General features: G+C 44.1%; 1 protein-coding gene across 2 annotated transcripts in view; it reads left to right on the top strand.

Annotated features, from left to right (window-relative positions):
- Window positions 1-15,804, top strand: part of LOC133661970 (uncharacterized) — a 37,149-nt gene that overhangs the window by 8,728 nt on the left and 12,617 nt on the right. For both annotated transcript variants that reach the window (XM_062065575.1, XM_062065576.1), the window contains exons 3-10: window positions 7,316-9,279; window positions 9,838-9,899; window positions 10,005-10,211; window positions 10,273-10,793; window positions 10,866-11,098; window positions 11,180-11,314; window positions 11,438-11,536; window positions 11,623-11,651. In XM_062065575.1, the coding sequence (XP_061921559.1) occupies window positions 7,534-9,279; window positions 9,838-9,899; window positions 10,005-10,211; window positions 10,273-10,793; window positions 10,866-11,098; window positions 11,180-11,314; window positions 11,438-11,536; window positions 11,623-11,651 (3,032 nt within the window). In that variant the 5' untranslated portion in view covers window positions 7,316-7,533. The remainder of the gene's footprint in view (window positions 1-7,315; window positions 9,280-9,837; window positions 9,900-10,004; window positions 10,212-10,272; window positions 10,794-10,865; window positions 11,099-11,179; window positions 11,315-11,437; window positions 11,537-11,622; window positions 11,652-15,804) is intronic.

Here is a 15,804-nt window from a genome sequence, read left to right as displayed (position 1 = left end):
ATAAGAGTTGTAGAAATTATTTGAAACTCAAGACAGCCATGACATTATGTCCTTCACACGTGTATGGAAACTTTTGACCGCAACTGTATATGGAAGCAGTGTTTCCCCCAGAAAATGTGTTAGTTAAGGTGGTGTCTCTCCGGCGGACAGACCGGGGAAGGGGATGGATGGGTGTAAGGATCGGTGTAACTTGGCCTGTCGCCATCACGTCTCCACCTCGTCGCTGCCATCACAGCGGGGGGGGCAATAGACTACAGACTGCGGTGAAGTAGGCCGGCTTCGTTGCGTGAAGAAGCCTACAATTTTTGGTAGTGTTTTCCGCTCCATTTGCTGAATGGCGATATACGATATATATCTTGATATTTTATCCGTAAAGTAAAAACAAAGCAGTCCTAGTTACCTGAGATAATAAGTATGTCGTTATTATGACTTAGTAAGTAATTTGACTTACTAAGTCAAATTAATGACTTACTGTAAGTAAGCGTTTGCAATAAGCGTTTGAAAAAAAGAGTTAAAAGTGGAGCCACGTGCTGACATATGTTCAACTCCATCTATCCAACCATTTTCTACCGCTTGTCCATTATGGGGTCGCGGGGGGTGCTGGAGCCTATCTCAGCGGCATTCGGGCAGAAGGCGGGGTATACCCTGGACAAGTCGCCACCTCATCACAGGGCCAACATAGATACACAGACAACATTCACACTCACGTTCACACACTAGGACCAATTTAGTGTTGCTCATCATGCTTAATTTATTACAGCATTTGGGAAGCCTGTAGTTGATTTTTATTAATATATATTATATTTTTATCAACATGTGATAGCAGGTACCCTGCCATTCAAACCTAGGCGGCTACATTACTAATGATTAATGTAACTATAGCTAAAAAAATAGTACAATAGCAATAGGAGAGACTATTCATCGCTGGACACCATGGAGTTCATGTAGGCTTTATGGTGCAGTTACATTATTATATTAACAATCAGAGACAGCTTCAGGAAACTTTTCATTTAACATAATGTCCTTTTTTGCTGCTTCAACACACCTCAATCAACACAGAAAAAGGTAAAGTGAAATAACTTAGTTGTTAACTGTAGGTCAATAATGCTTGTCTTTCTCTCAGACAGATAGAGCTTTGCTGTCCGTAACACACGCACGCACGCACACACACTGTAAAATGAGCTAACGTTACGCTAAAAGCTAATTAGCCTTCACCTCAAGGACTGCGAGCAAGCTGATCTGCCGCTCATGCTTCTAGAACGTCAACGGGCTCATAGTGATGTTACTAGTAGTTGACCGGGAGGTGTTTATTATCATTTGGGGAGAGTTCACTGCCTTACCTGCTAAACACCTTTCTGCTTAACACATCACAGGAGCACTGACTCCATGCGCTCTGAATATGCACTGCTGATTGGCTGTTACATGCGCTCTGAGCTGCCACCTTGGTAGAGGAGTTTGCGTGTCCCAATGATCCTAGGAGCTATGTTGTCCGGGGGCTTTATGCCCCCTTGTAGGGTCTCCCAAGACAAACTGGTCCTAGGTGAGGGATCAGACAAAGAGCAGCTCGAAGACCTCAATGAAAAATAAAAACTATGGACCCAGATTTCCCTCGCCCGGACGCGGGTCACCGGGGCCCCCCTCTGGAGCCAGGCCCGGAGGTGGGGCACGATGGCGAGCGCCTGGTGGCCGGGCCTGTCCCCATGGGGCCCGGCAGGGCACAGCCCGAAGAGGCAACGTGGGTCCCCCCTCCAATGGGCTCACCACCCATAGCAGGGGTCATAGAGGTCGGGTGCGATGTGAGCTGGGCGGCAGCCGAAGGCAGGGCACTTGGCGGTCCGATCCTCGGCTACAGAAACTAGCTCTTGGGACGTGGAACGTCACCTCACTGGGGGGGAAGGAGCCTGAGCTAGTGCGCGAGGTGGAGAAGTTTCGGCTAGACATAGTCGGACTCACTTCGACTCACAGCAAGGGCTCTGGAACCAGTTCTCTCAAGAGGGGCTAGACTCTCTTCCACTCTGGCGTTGCCGGCAGTGAGAGGCGACGGGCTGGGGTGGCAATTCTTGTTTCCCCCCGGCTCAGAGCCTGCATGTTGGAGTTCAACCCGGTGGACGAGATGGTAGCTTCCCTCCGCCGTCGGGTGGGGGAACGGGTCCTGACTGTGGTTTGCGCTTACGCGCCAAACTGCAGCTCAGAGTACCCAGCCTTTTTGGATTCGCTCGAGGGAGTACTTGAGAGTGCTCCCCCGGGTGATTCCCTCGTTCTACTGGGGGACTTCAACGCTCATGTTGGCAGCGACAGTGAAACATGGAGAGGCGTGATTGGGAAGAATGGCTGCCCAGATCTGAACCCGAGCGGTGTTTTGTTATTGGACTTTTGTGCCCGTCACAGATTGTCCATAACGAACACCATGTTTAAACATAAGGGTGTCCATATGTGCACTTGGCACCAGGACACTCTAGGCCGCAGTTCCATGATCGACTTTGTAGTTGTGTCGTCGGATTTGCGGCCTCATGTTTTGGACACTCGGGTGAAGAGAGGGGCGGAGCTTTCTACCGATCACCACCTGGTGGTGAGTTGGCTGCGATGGTGGGGGAGGATGCCGGACAGACCTGGCAGGCCCAAACGCATTGTGAGGGTTTGCTGGGAACGTCTGGCAGAGTCTCCTGTCAGAGAGAGTTTCAATTCCCACCTCCGGAAGAACTTTGAACATGTCACGAGGGAGGTGCTGGACATTGAGTCCGAATGGACCATGTTCCGCGCCTCTATTGTCGAGGCGGCTGATTGGAGCTGTGGCCGCAAGGTAGTTGGTGCCTGTCGTGGCGGTAATGAACCCGTTGGTGGACACCGGCGGTGAGGGATGCCGTCAAGCTGAAGAAGGAGTCCTATCGGGTTCTTTTGGCTCATAGGACTCCTGAGGCAGCGGACAGGTACCGACAGGCCAAGCGGTGTGCGGCTTCGGCGGTCGCAGAGGCAAAAATTCGGACATGGGAGGAGTTCGGGGAAGCCATGGAAAACGACTTGGGTTATGACCGAAAGGACAAGATCACGGGTACAAGCGGCCAAAATGAGTTTCCTCCGCCGGGTGGCGGGGCTCTCCCTTAGAGGTAGGGTGAGAAGCTCTGCCATCCGGGGGGAGCTCAAAGTAAAGCCGCTGCTCCTCCACATCGAGAGGAGCCAGATGAGGTGGTTCGGGCATCTGGTCAGGATGCCACCCGAACGCCTCCCTAGGGAGGTGTTTAGGGCACGTCAGACCGGTAGGAGGCCACGGGGAAGACCCAGGACACGTTGGGAAGACTATGTCTCCCGGCTGGCCTGGGAAAGCCTCGGGATCCCCCGGGAGGAGCTGGACGAAGTGGCTGGGGAGAGGGAAGTCTGGGTTTCCCTGCTTAGGCTGCTGCCCCCGCGACCCACCTCGGATAGGCGGAAGAAGATGGATGGATGGATGCGCTCTGAATACGCACTGCTGATTCGCTGTTACGCGCTCTGAATACGCACTGCTGATTCGCTGTTACCGCTCTGCGTGTAACCAATCAGTTGGTTCTGTGCGTGGGACAATGCTGGGTGCTGCAGAGATGTACTGACAGAGGCAGAACGAAGCGGAGCAGCTTGTTAAGACTTTAGTTTAGGCCAGGGGTCGGCAACCCGCGGCTCCGGAGCCGCATTCGGCTCCTTGACCACTCTGATGCGGCTCAGCTACATACATGCCGACCCCCCCGATTTTCCCAGGAGACTTATGGATCTCAGTGTCTCTCATAGATTACTCCCAGGGAAAAAATAATCCTATTTACACTCTAATTACTAAATAAAGGGCGTGCCCTAATTGCACTGCAGTAATTGTCCTCTATAGCATTTACATACAGCGTGCCAGTCCAGCCACATGTTGCATGTTGTTATTACTTGCACACACAGGAGACAGCAAAGCATACTTACTCATCAGCCACACAGCTTACACTGACGGTAGCCGTATCAAACAACTTTAACATTGTTACGTTACAAATATGCGCCACACTGTGAACCCACACCAAAAAAGAATGAAAAACACATTTCTGGAGAACATCCCACCGTAACACAACATAAACACAACACAACCATTACCCAGAATCCCATGCAGCCCTAACTCTTCCGGTCTACATTATACACCCCCGCTACCACCAAATCCCCCCCCTCCGTGCGTTGGTTGAGCGGAAGAGTTAGGGCTGCATGGGATTCTGGGTATTGGTACCGTCAGTGTAAGATGTGTGGCTGCTGAGGTAGTACGCCTTGCTGTCACTTACGTGAGCAAGCTGAAATTGCATTATACGTGTGGTCGAGCAGGTACACTGTTAGGGCAGACTGTAGAGGGCGCCAAGAGCAGTGTCATCACGCTCTGACATTCGGGAGTCTCCCGGGAAAAATGAGAGGGTTGGCAAGTATGACGCTATCAAGCGCCATTCATTCAAAACTCGCGGGCTACACTAACATCAAATTTCCACATTAAAGTGTGTGCCGGTGCGTGTGTCGCAGACCCCTGGTTAACATAGCACAAAGCATTTAAGCTTTGTATGCGGTGTTTTTCATTTTAAATTTAAAAATTGTTTTTGTGGCTCCCATTACTTTCTTTAATTTGTGAAACTTGCCAAAATGGCTCTTTGAGTGGTAAAGGTTGCCGACCCCTGGTTTAGGCGGTGGCTGTGGGAAACCCTGGAATGTATGTATATATCTCATATATGGAATTGTTAATATAGTGAAATTACCTTTTTTCCTGTGGTATATGCGTTTTGCAACGTTAGTAATAGCGTCTTATTGTTTCCGCCTCAACCACTATGGTTCAAGGTTGCAGAAGGAGAGCATATTTGTCCAGAAGTTAACATTCAGACAAGGCAAGCACAAGAAAAGCTTTCGTGGATGTGGCCATATTGATTTGCGACTTTTAAACTGAAACGTTCATACCTCGACTGTGACATAATTCCCAGCTCAAACGTACAGTTTCGGAGGTAAATGGAACGCACTATCAGTGGTTGCCAACATTTTTTAACCCAGAATCTTCAGTCTTAAGGTTAAAAAAGTGATACATTAAGAAAGACAACATTTTGTGGTATAGTTAGTTGTTAATACCATTTGAGCTTTTTATCTTTATGTCTTTTCCTCCATTTTTTCCTGCTTTTTTTGTTTACCGTAATTTCCGGATTATAAGCCGCTACTTTTTCCCCTCGTTCTGGTCCCTGCGGCTTATACAAGGGTGCGGCTTATATACGGCCTGTTTTTCTCCGACACCGACGAAGAGGATTTCGGTGGTTTTAGTACACAGGAGGAAGACGATGACACAATGATTAAAGACTGACTTTTCATATACCGGTAGGCTGCTTATTTTGATAACGTACAGGCGAGCACTTTGTATTACTTTGCACCGTTGTATTATTTGTACTCTGCACGAATGCTGTTCGCCATGTCAAAGATGTGAAAGTTTGATTGAATGATTGAAAGATTTATAGTTAATAAATGGGACGCTTTGCGTTCCCAAACAGTCATCTCTGTCCCGACAATCCCCTCCGTGGTAGCAGGAACCCCTATATACTACGCTAATTACACATCAAAACCCTGCGGCTTATAGTCGGGTGCGGCTTATATATGGAGCAATCTGTATTTTCCCCTAAATTTAGCTGGTGCGGCTTATAGTCAGGTGCGGCTTATAGTCCGGAAATTACGGTAATTATATTTCTGCAATCCACACTGTGGATGCAAACACATAATTAGATACTTGCCAGTGGCAGATAGAGAGGATCCGTGTTTGTGATATGCCCTAAAAGGCTTTAATCGGCCAATCAAATGCTTTTTTTTACAAAAGTCTACTGATACCGATTGGTGGGCAATAGATCGGCACATCCCTAATAATACAGTATATGATAATGATAATGCAAGTAAACCTATCAAACGCAATACACTAATATGTCTTGTGTTTTTTTACCTTTTGTAATTGGAAGTCAAGCACTAAATTAGGGCTGCAACAACTAATCGATTAAATCGATTAAAATCGATTAAATCGATTAAAATCGATTATAAAAATAGTTGCCAATTAATTTAGTCATCGATTCGTTGGATCTATGCTGTGCGCATGCGCAGAGGCTTTTAAAAAAAAAAAAATTTTTTTTTTTTTAAATAAACCTTTTTTTATAAACTGCAACATTTACAAACAGCTGAGAAACAATAATAAAAATAAGTATGGTGCCAGTATGCTGTTTTTTTTTCAATAAAATACTGGAAAGGATAGAAATGTAGTTCGTCTCTTTTATCCGATTATTAATCGAAGTAATAATCGACAGATTAATCGATTATCAAATTAATCGTTAGTTGCAGCCCTACACTAAATCATCTTAAGTAAACTTAAAAATACAATGGACTTTCAAATTGTTCGCAAACGTGCAGTTTTTTTCTCAGTTGGAAAAACTGGGTCGGGTATTTTGTTTTTGTTGCCTAACTACTTTCCATTTTCAGGGAATTCGACATACTTGTTTATCCGTCTTGATGGGCTCATCCTGCTCATCCGGTTTGAAGACGAAATGTACCCACACCTGGACAGGTGGCTTCGCAATCATATTTCTTTCCTTTATTTTTTGTTACTTTGCCGCGCTTCTGACTGGTGAGTGACGACAAACAAAGCACTTTTTCGGAGCATCCTGTGTGTGCGTGACAAAAAGGTTCACAGTGTTCATTTATTCTGCAACTGAATAATCGCGCTCAAGTGCTACGAGTGATGCACAGAGTAAACCCTCTTGCACCCTTTTTTGAAGTGACTGAGGAAAACAAACACACGGACATGGCAATTTATCGATGCTAAGTTATCAATTAATAGATTTATTGACTATCAGCCCAGGCTGAATTATGGCATACAATTGTGAATTTTTTTACCTTTTGATTACCTTTGGATGAACAACTAAACATTTGTACTACTGTCACATCGGTTACATGTCCGATTTATATCCAATAATAAAGAACTCTGGGTCAGATTTGAAAAAATCTGATACAGGTCACACATGAGCAAAAATAACAGAATTGACATGCAGTATGAACATAGTACATCATGTTATTGTGTGATATCCGACCTGGAAATAGCTGACCTGATAATAAATAATTTTAGAGTTTGTATCTTTTTCTGTCTATCCTTTCTCACGCGTGACCAGCAGGAAATAAGCAGGAGTGAGTGACCATGTATCCAACTGAAAAACCAGCGTAGATGAGCCAAGATGAGATGCTCCAAGAATGAGTCCTGTCTAGGCTGCCGTGCTCCTGTCCACTGCAATAACCACTTTTTTTTTTTTTTTTTTTTTTAATTTTCCAGCTTTGCTTTGACATCAAGGCATTGTACCTCTTCTACTGCTCCGGGACCCCCCAACCAGTTCTCTTTTCAGAGAGCATCCTGAGAACTCTATCCTGATCGGCCGACAGGAAGGCCTTCTGGAGGTTGGTTTGTCTCCAAGACACCCCCAGCAGGCTGTGCCCCACTTATCTACAACCACTTTCTGCTGTGGACATACGTGTTGTAGGCTTGCAAACACCATGTCTAATCCCCCATATAACCCATATGGGAACCAAAGAAGACCGACAGGGGGAGACTTCCAACAGGTCTCTTCTGTACTGGGGACTGCATCCAGTCTCGGCTCTCCTGCAGGTCCATCGCAGACTTCTGACAAGACTTTTCCATTGCCAGTGCCCAACTATCGTTCAATGGAAAGAGCCAGTTTTAATGAAGATCTGCAGTGGTCCGTTGACACACATGTTAGCAGAGCCAGAGAAGAGGTGAGGCTTCAAGGTAAAGCAATACACCAGCCATCAGCTCAGGACACTCGCAGGCAAGAGTTCATCTCAGCGATTGGAAGGACGAGCTCCTACCAAAACCTCAGCAGTAGTTCTGGCAACGAAAGCAGCACCAGTGGCGGCTCCTTAAACTGTTTGTTCAGCTACAGCCAAGCCACAGCTGACAAAGCCTCTGTTCATTGTCCATCGTCAACTCTTGCTGGCTACTCTGTGTTCAATGTATCCAGTGAGGGTCAACGAGACTTTCACTCTATTCCAGGTTTAGATATTGACAGGCCAAACATGGCCCAAACTGGGGCCTCTTATGAGCGCACTAAGCCTAAATATACATTCGAGTCAGCGACCAACATTCTTTTGCAATTTGGACTTGAAAAGGACGACTTGGAACATCTTATCGCCTACTCAGAAGACCAAATCACCCCCGCCAATTTGCCGTTTATCCTGCGCCAAATCCGCATTCAGAAGAACAAAAAGGCCTCGGATGCAGATCGGCCCAAAGCAATCCCTGAACCTGCGCTCACTGGTGGATCAGGCGGTCTGACCAGTTGGGGTGGTTCAGGAATGATTGGGATGGACCACAGGGATGCGGCATCTCTTCTCCAGTCGAGTAAAGTCATTGACTACGGTCATACATGCAAATACACTTGCAGGATTGGGGAGGATGCTGCGAGCGTAGCTAAAAGAGCTGAGGACGACACTTTGTTGATAAATTACAATTTGGATAGAGGCACTCGCACTCAAGAGCCGGCACAGCAGGTTGGAAAAAGTGCTTGCCAGGACCAGACAAGTGTGGGCTCATCTTTGAGCTCCATACTGACTCAAAAAAGTAATATTGCAGTGATAGCAGCACAGACCCAACCAATGCAGACCCAAAAATCCATGTTCACTACTTTCTCTAAAGACACTGGCATGCGAGATAATCCATCTCTAGCCCCTAAAGCCAGGCCTTTTATACAGGCGACGGCTGACCTCAAGCCTACCTTAAAACCACAACCGCTATCCACTCAGTTTCGTGATGTCCATCCTAGCAGACCTGTCCTCTCTTCAGATACTGCCAGTTGCACCAGTGAGCAGCCTAAAAGTCAAGGTTCAGCTGGTGCAAAGGAGGTCAAAAACCTTGAAACCGAGCAGCAACAGCAGAAGAATTTGGAGAAAGCACAGCCAACAAAAAAAGACAATAAGCAGCAACCAGTGCTCCAGAAGCAGCAGGTTCTCAAAGACCAGGCCAAGCAGAAATTCACGCAGCTACCCTTTCTGTTAAGAAAGCAGATGTGTACGCCAATTTCCAGCGTCAGCATGGCCACGCAGCCTGTGTTCCCCGCGGGTCAAAGCGCCGGCAGCAAACCTCAACCCCAGGCTCCCCCAGCGCAGAATGTGGTCTCAAAAGGCAGACCGGCGACATCGATGGTCGAAGACTATAGTGCGGTAACGCCCAGCGTGTTTCCACACACGTGTGTTCTGTGTTACAAAGAATGCGCGCTCATTGAGGTGAGTGAACCAGTGTTCTGTTTTGCTGTGCTTCTTCTTTTCTCTTTATCACCCTTTGAAAGGGTTGCATTGGTTGTCTTCCACGGATGTCGATCAGCACCAATGAGACTTTTTTTTTGTTACTTAAATGTTATATTCTGTTGTTAATCTGACATACCATTTTGTATTGCACTAATTGTAAAAAGAAAAGTCCTGGACATACAGTAACAATCGAGAGAAGACGATTTTGCTTCATCTTTGACCCCTTTTTGATGGATTTTTTTTTTTGGACCTACCTGGTGACCTACTGGGCAGCAGCTTCCCTAAGGCTTTTGTTTTCCTGATCCTCTATGACGGATGCCAAGACGACCTAGATGTCAAGGAGAAGAACCACAAGGAGATTTATCTTTTAGAAAGTTTTACAGATTGGTGTTTAATACTAAGGACTGCTTGCTTTCTAGCTTTTTGCTCATCAGTAAAAAAACACATACTTTTCATGTCTGTTTGTATGAATCCAGAGAAATGTCAGTCCTGAAGATTATTTTGGTGATGATGTTAACACCTATTTTTGCCTGCTAGGATTGGATCGCTCACCAAAATACACACTCTCACCTTGAGAACTGCAAAGTCTTTCGAAAGCGGTGAGTGTTCTTGATTTAAAACCAAAAGTTAATTTGCTTTAGTTGACTATTGTCATTGCTGCACTAAAGACTTGAACCTTGACAGAACTGTTTATGATAATTCAGGTTTCCAAATTGGGATGGAGAGTTGCTTAGTGTCTCTGATGAAAAAGGGCAGAAGACGTCCACATCACAGTCTCACCATAAGAAAAGCCAGCGTAAGAGTCGCTCATCTTCCTGTTCTCGCAGTCCTCGGCATCGTCGCAGTTCGAACAACCAGAGAGACAAGAGGAGTGACTCCCGTTCGCCTTACAACTCCAGATACAGTCGCAGGTTCTGCCAAACGATCCTAGTACATGGTGGACTTGACTGACTTTATTTATCATTTTCCCAGGTCTCGTTCACGCTCCAGAAGCTATGATAGGCACCACTCTCTGCCCAGAAATCAGGAACGTCCCTCGTCTTCACCGAAGAAGAGCAGCAACAGACTGTCGTCTTCCCATAGAAGCCGGGATCGGTACTCATCGCTTAGAAGCCGCGAGAGGAGGTCGTCGACGCTAACCCAGCGCAATAAACGATCGTCATCCAATAGATACCGTGAGAGGCGATCCCCATCGCAGAGCCGGCGAAGCAAACGGTCGTCACCTAAAATAGGTCGTGAGAGGCGATCTTCATCACATAGCCAGCGCAATAAACGCTCATCACCCAAAAGAAGCCGCAAGAGGCGATCCTCATCGCAGAGCCAGGAAAGCAACAGCTCGTCACCATCAAGAAGTCGTGAGAGGCAATCCTCGTCGCCGGGTAAGCGCAATAAACGCTCATCACCCTATAGAAGCCACGAGAGACGTTCTTCCCCCAGAAGGAGCCATGAAGCTAACGCAGAGAGACTTGCCAAAAAACTTCTGGAATCATCAGGTGTGACATGGATGTTTAGGACCTCAATTAAATGCATTGTGTCTTGACTACTTTGTCTTTGTCTTGGTCCAGCTGTCCAGTCTTTGTCAAAGCAATCCGACATGGAGGCTGTGGTTAAAACTCTTGCCCCAGCCTTGTTGGCTGAACTGGCCAAAATGAAGTCACCCCTTTCCAAAGGAGGCACCTCCTCTTCAAAGTCCACTGCAGCCGCAAAGAAATCTGCTGCCTGCTCCTCAGCAGCAGCCAACAAAAAGGGTGCAAAAGCGACAGCCAGCAAGCAAAAAGATTCATCTGCAAAGAATAAGGTTAATGCTTGCGAGGTCACCGATTAAGTTTTATTTTATTTATTTTTTTTTAATTGTGTGCTCCTCTCTGCCTTTAATCAGCTTGTTAAAACCTCTGCTCCAACCTTCGTGACGCTTGAAGGAATTGTTCCGGATCTTACTTATGGTGACATGGTGGCCACCGCTGAGCGGTACGGGAAAATCAAATCACTTGTTCTCTTTCGCGCCAATTGCCAGGTACTTACTTTTTGTTCTTGTATTTGTGTCTTTCTCCAACTTACATCATTTGCAACACAATATCTTATGAGTTAAGGGTTTTTTATATTGTCATGTCTTGATAACAATGATGTGTGGTTGTAGGCAGTGGTTTGTTATGAGAAAAGGGAAGATGCAGAGAAATTTCGGGACATAAAAAACTTTGAACTGAAAGGATTTCCAATCACTGTAATGGGAGAAAAGGTGGGATATTTTTTGCTTTTATGATAGTGTATATGAACATTTAATGTATAGTCGTTGAATCTCAGTGAGTTTCTTTTTGACTGCAGGGGACTCTCACTAAGAAGAATCTTCAAAAGTAAGTTGCATTGCTTCATTTACCTCAACTTATTTTCACAGGAAAGATCAGTAAATAATAGGGATGGGTTGATTCAATATTACCTAAATTTACTGTGTCGGAAATTGCGAGGGGGAGAGACCATCACATCCCATCCATTAGTCTAAATATTATAGAAATCTTCGATTTGACACTGTGCAATGACCTAGCGGCTGCAACGTGAATTAATTACCCTGCCGCCGTTGTTGCTGTGTAGGATTACTTTACATGCCAAAAAGAGAGTTTTAGCTGATGGCAACCATGCTGTATTGGACTTTGACTTCCTATATTGGCAGTCACAGCAACGACCAGATTTTTCGGACCACAAGGGACACTGGCATACTTGCCAACCCTCCCGATTTTCCCGGGAGGCTCCCGAATTTCAGTGCCCCTCCCGAAAATCTCCCGGGGGAACCATTCTCCCTAATTTCTCTCAATTTCCACCCAGACGACATTATCGGGGGCGTGCCTTAAAGGCAGTTACTGTTACTACATGATGCGTTACTGCGTTATTTTACGTTATTTTTTATGTAGTAACGCATCATGTAGTAACGGTAACTGAGTTACTGAATATAAAAAATAACGAGTTAGACTACTGGTTACCGCCGAAAATAACGTCGTTACAGTAATGCGTTACTTTGTAACGCGTTAGTCCCAACACTGGTCACGATACACGATATATATCTCGATATTTGGCCTTAGTCTTGAATTAACACTTGATGCATATAATCACACCAGTATGATGATTGTATGTGTCTACATTAAAACATTCTTGTTCATACGGCATTATTATATGCTCATTTTAAACTCTCATGCACAGAGGGAAATCACAACTAAGTCAATTTACCAAGACTGTATTTATTAAACAGTTATTAAGCAGTGGCACAAACATTCATGTAATTTCCAAAACAGAACGTGCATGATTGTCAGAGACATTTTAAAACAAGCTATTAGTGCAATTCTGTGCATAATGTCACTAAGGTGACATATCAAAACAACACTAACTTAAAGTGCACTTTTTGAACAGAACGCCACTACAATGTTTTAAAACAAATAAAGTGCACTTTTGTGCATGATGTCACACAATATATTTCAATAACTGTCAAATAAAAATGAGCTGCATAATAGGAAATCAAATAGCTATAAGGAAATCCTTAGCTATATGGTAGGTTACTGCGGACGTTATCTCCTTCTGTTGTTGACTATTTTTTTCCTACGGTGTTGATCTGGAAATGGTTGCTTAGGCATTTTGTTGGTGTGGCACCGAACGGAGATATTGACATGCAGAGTTTCAAGCACTCCTTATTCTCTAGCGGGTGACTTTTCAAATGATGCTACAAATTAGCAGTAATGCTACTTTTTGTAGCAACGCTTTTGCCGCATACTTGACATATTATCAATCAATCAATCAATGTTTATTTATATAGCCCTAAATCACAAGTGTCTCAAAGGGCTGTACAAGCCACAACGACATCCTCGGTACAGAGCCCACATACGGGCAAGGAAAACTCACCCCAGTAGGACGTCGATGTGAATGACTATGAGAAACCTTGGAGAGGACCGCATATGTGGGTAACCCCTATTACTGTTGTTTGTTCAACATCTTCCCGCTCGAAGCCAAACCACCGCCAGACGATGGACCCCATGCTGTTTTTCTTGAGAATTAATTCTTCTTCCTTCATTTGTTACCAGATTCGCACCTTCTCTCTCTCGTATTACCACTCGCACCGCACCGCTAGCACCACAGCTAACTTTACCCATTCCGCTACCTCTCTGCTCCGCGAGAGCGTATGACATTGCTTGCGTGACAGTATGTGACGTATGTAAGAAGGTGCGCTTGTTTTATGTCACTGTGAGAAGGAGACGAGACGCCTGTAGTGTAATGCCCGCAGCTAAAAGCAACTGCGTGAGAACGTATACTCGAATATTACGATAATCATTTTCTATAACGCACAGAGACAAACCTGCGATATATCGAGTATATTCGATAAATCGCCCAGCCCTAGTTTGAACTGTACGCTCCTTTTATATTAGAAATGACAACAGTGGAGGCTGAATGCCCCACAACGAGGATAGAGAAAAAGGAGCTTATTGACGATGGTGCAAGCTACGTTTGCAAATTTTCGTGACTTATGCGGATCACAAATACACAACAGCAGGAACAAAACACCAGATAATGTCTCCTAAAAGGTACCATTTTGTGGTCCTTGTATATGCACCATAATACTCGAATGTTGAAGCAGTGCACTTCTGACTACGGTACCCGTAACGGTCCAACAATCCATTAAGCGGTGCGGCTTCGTATCTTACCAAAGTCGTACTAAAATTATTTGACAGATTTTTTTAATGCTGTGTGTTATGTTCTATATTCTCAATGAAACACTGAAGTGTTGGGCTTGCTTGCTAACCTGTACTTGCTAGAGTAATTTAGTGAACAGGCGTCAGTCAACCTGCAGTCCACACGTATCACTTATGTGTGACTGTCATCTACTGGTCACACTTATCATTACAACTTGTATCAAATAAAATTGCTTTGAGGTTGTTAAGCACAACCACAATTAATCCGTACATTAGGCGCACCGGGTTATAAGGCGCACTGTCCATATTTTGAGAAAATCAAAGGATTTTAAGTGCGCCTTATAGTCCGAAAAATACGGTACATTTTCAGTGGACCTTTAGCCTCTCGTTCTTCAGCACAGCCTCAATTATTATTGACGGAAGGAAGAGCAGACTGACAGCTTTGAGGATTAACATATATTTTTTTTTGTGAAAACTGTGACAATTAGTGAGTGCCTTAATAGGGCTGGTACTGTGTTCCATTGCAAATTTGCAAGTGGTGATGCTGTTATTTGTTATAATGAAGTTATGTTTTGGCAATGATTATGAAGTATTCTCATTTATTTTCAATTTATTTTCAGATTATCCTGCAAAATTGTAGTTTATTATATTTTAATCTTGGAAAGGTGTTGCTTGTTCCGGCCACCAATTAACAATGCTATCAAAAATGTAGTGCATTTTTAATAGCAGCTGTATTGTATAACTTATAGGGGTCATATTCAGATTTTTTTTTTTTACATTTAAAACACTTTCTTGTGGTCTACATAACATTTTATTGTGGCTCTTTGGTCGCATTTTGAATAAATTGTTTTACAGACCATTTTCAGGCTTCTTTCTGATCGTCTCTTCAGGATGCGCCGTTTTGTGGGTGATGTTATTTGTGTGACTTCACTTCGACAGTGTTTTCTCTTTGTCATCTTTGTAGTAGTCTTTAGCACTTCCATAGCCAGCCCACTGACAGATTAAGTTCGAAATACATGCTACTTTGTGTTAGAAATAGTAACAGTGAAGCATGCATGTGCATATACCAGAAAGTCTGCCTCACAACAAGAGGAAACTGAACAAGAAGAAGCCTATTGACTACGGCGGCGGTCGCGTGCAAAAGGATAGCGAACAAGAAGCAGCCTATTCACTACAACGGCGGCAGTGCGCAAAGCACTTTTAGTAAATTTCTACCATAATTCGCTAATGTCACACTTGGAAAAAAAAACGTTGCGAAAGGGGGAAATTCTAAACGACTAGTTCCCCGAAAGTATAAATGAAGGCAATTGTGTTTTATAAATATCTCAATGGCTCCACGGTTTGATTTCAAATTTTCGGGACATAATGCAGATCCCAAATAAACAGAAGGTACCAATTAGTGAGAAAAGTTGGCTTTGCATTAAAAGTTACCTTTAAGTTGTGTTGTGGGCTTTTAATTTCTTCCTTCAGGGAAGCAGAAAATACAGTTTTATTATTTATATATATATATATATATATATATATATATATATATATATATATATATATATATATATATATATATATATATATATATATATATATATATATATATATATATATATATACCTGTGTGTGTGTGCGTGTGTGTGTGTGTGTGTGTGTGTGTGTGTGTGTGTGTATATATATATATATATATATATATATATATATAAATACATTTTGTTTTTATGTCTATATTTAGCAAAGTACAAGAATACACATCTATTGCTAATACAGAAAAGAAGAAAAGTATAGTCATAGTATCTGTATCAGCTGATATACAAAGTTGCAATATTGATACCGGACAAGAAAAAGT

The sequence above is a fragment of the Entelurus aequoreus genome, linkage group LG12 (assembly GCF_033978785.1).
Source record: "Entelurus aequoreus isolate RoL-2023_Sb linkage group LG12, RoL_Eaeq_v1.1, whole genome shotgun sequence".
Taxonomy (NCBI): domain Eukaryota; kingdom Metazoa; phylum Chordata; class Actinopteri; order Syngnathiformes; family Syngnathidae; genus Entelurus; species Entelurus aequoreus.
The sequence above is the reverse complement of the archived record's forward strand: the minus strand, read 5'-3'. Positions and strand labels throughout refer to the sequence as shown.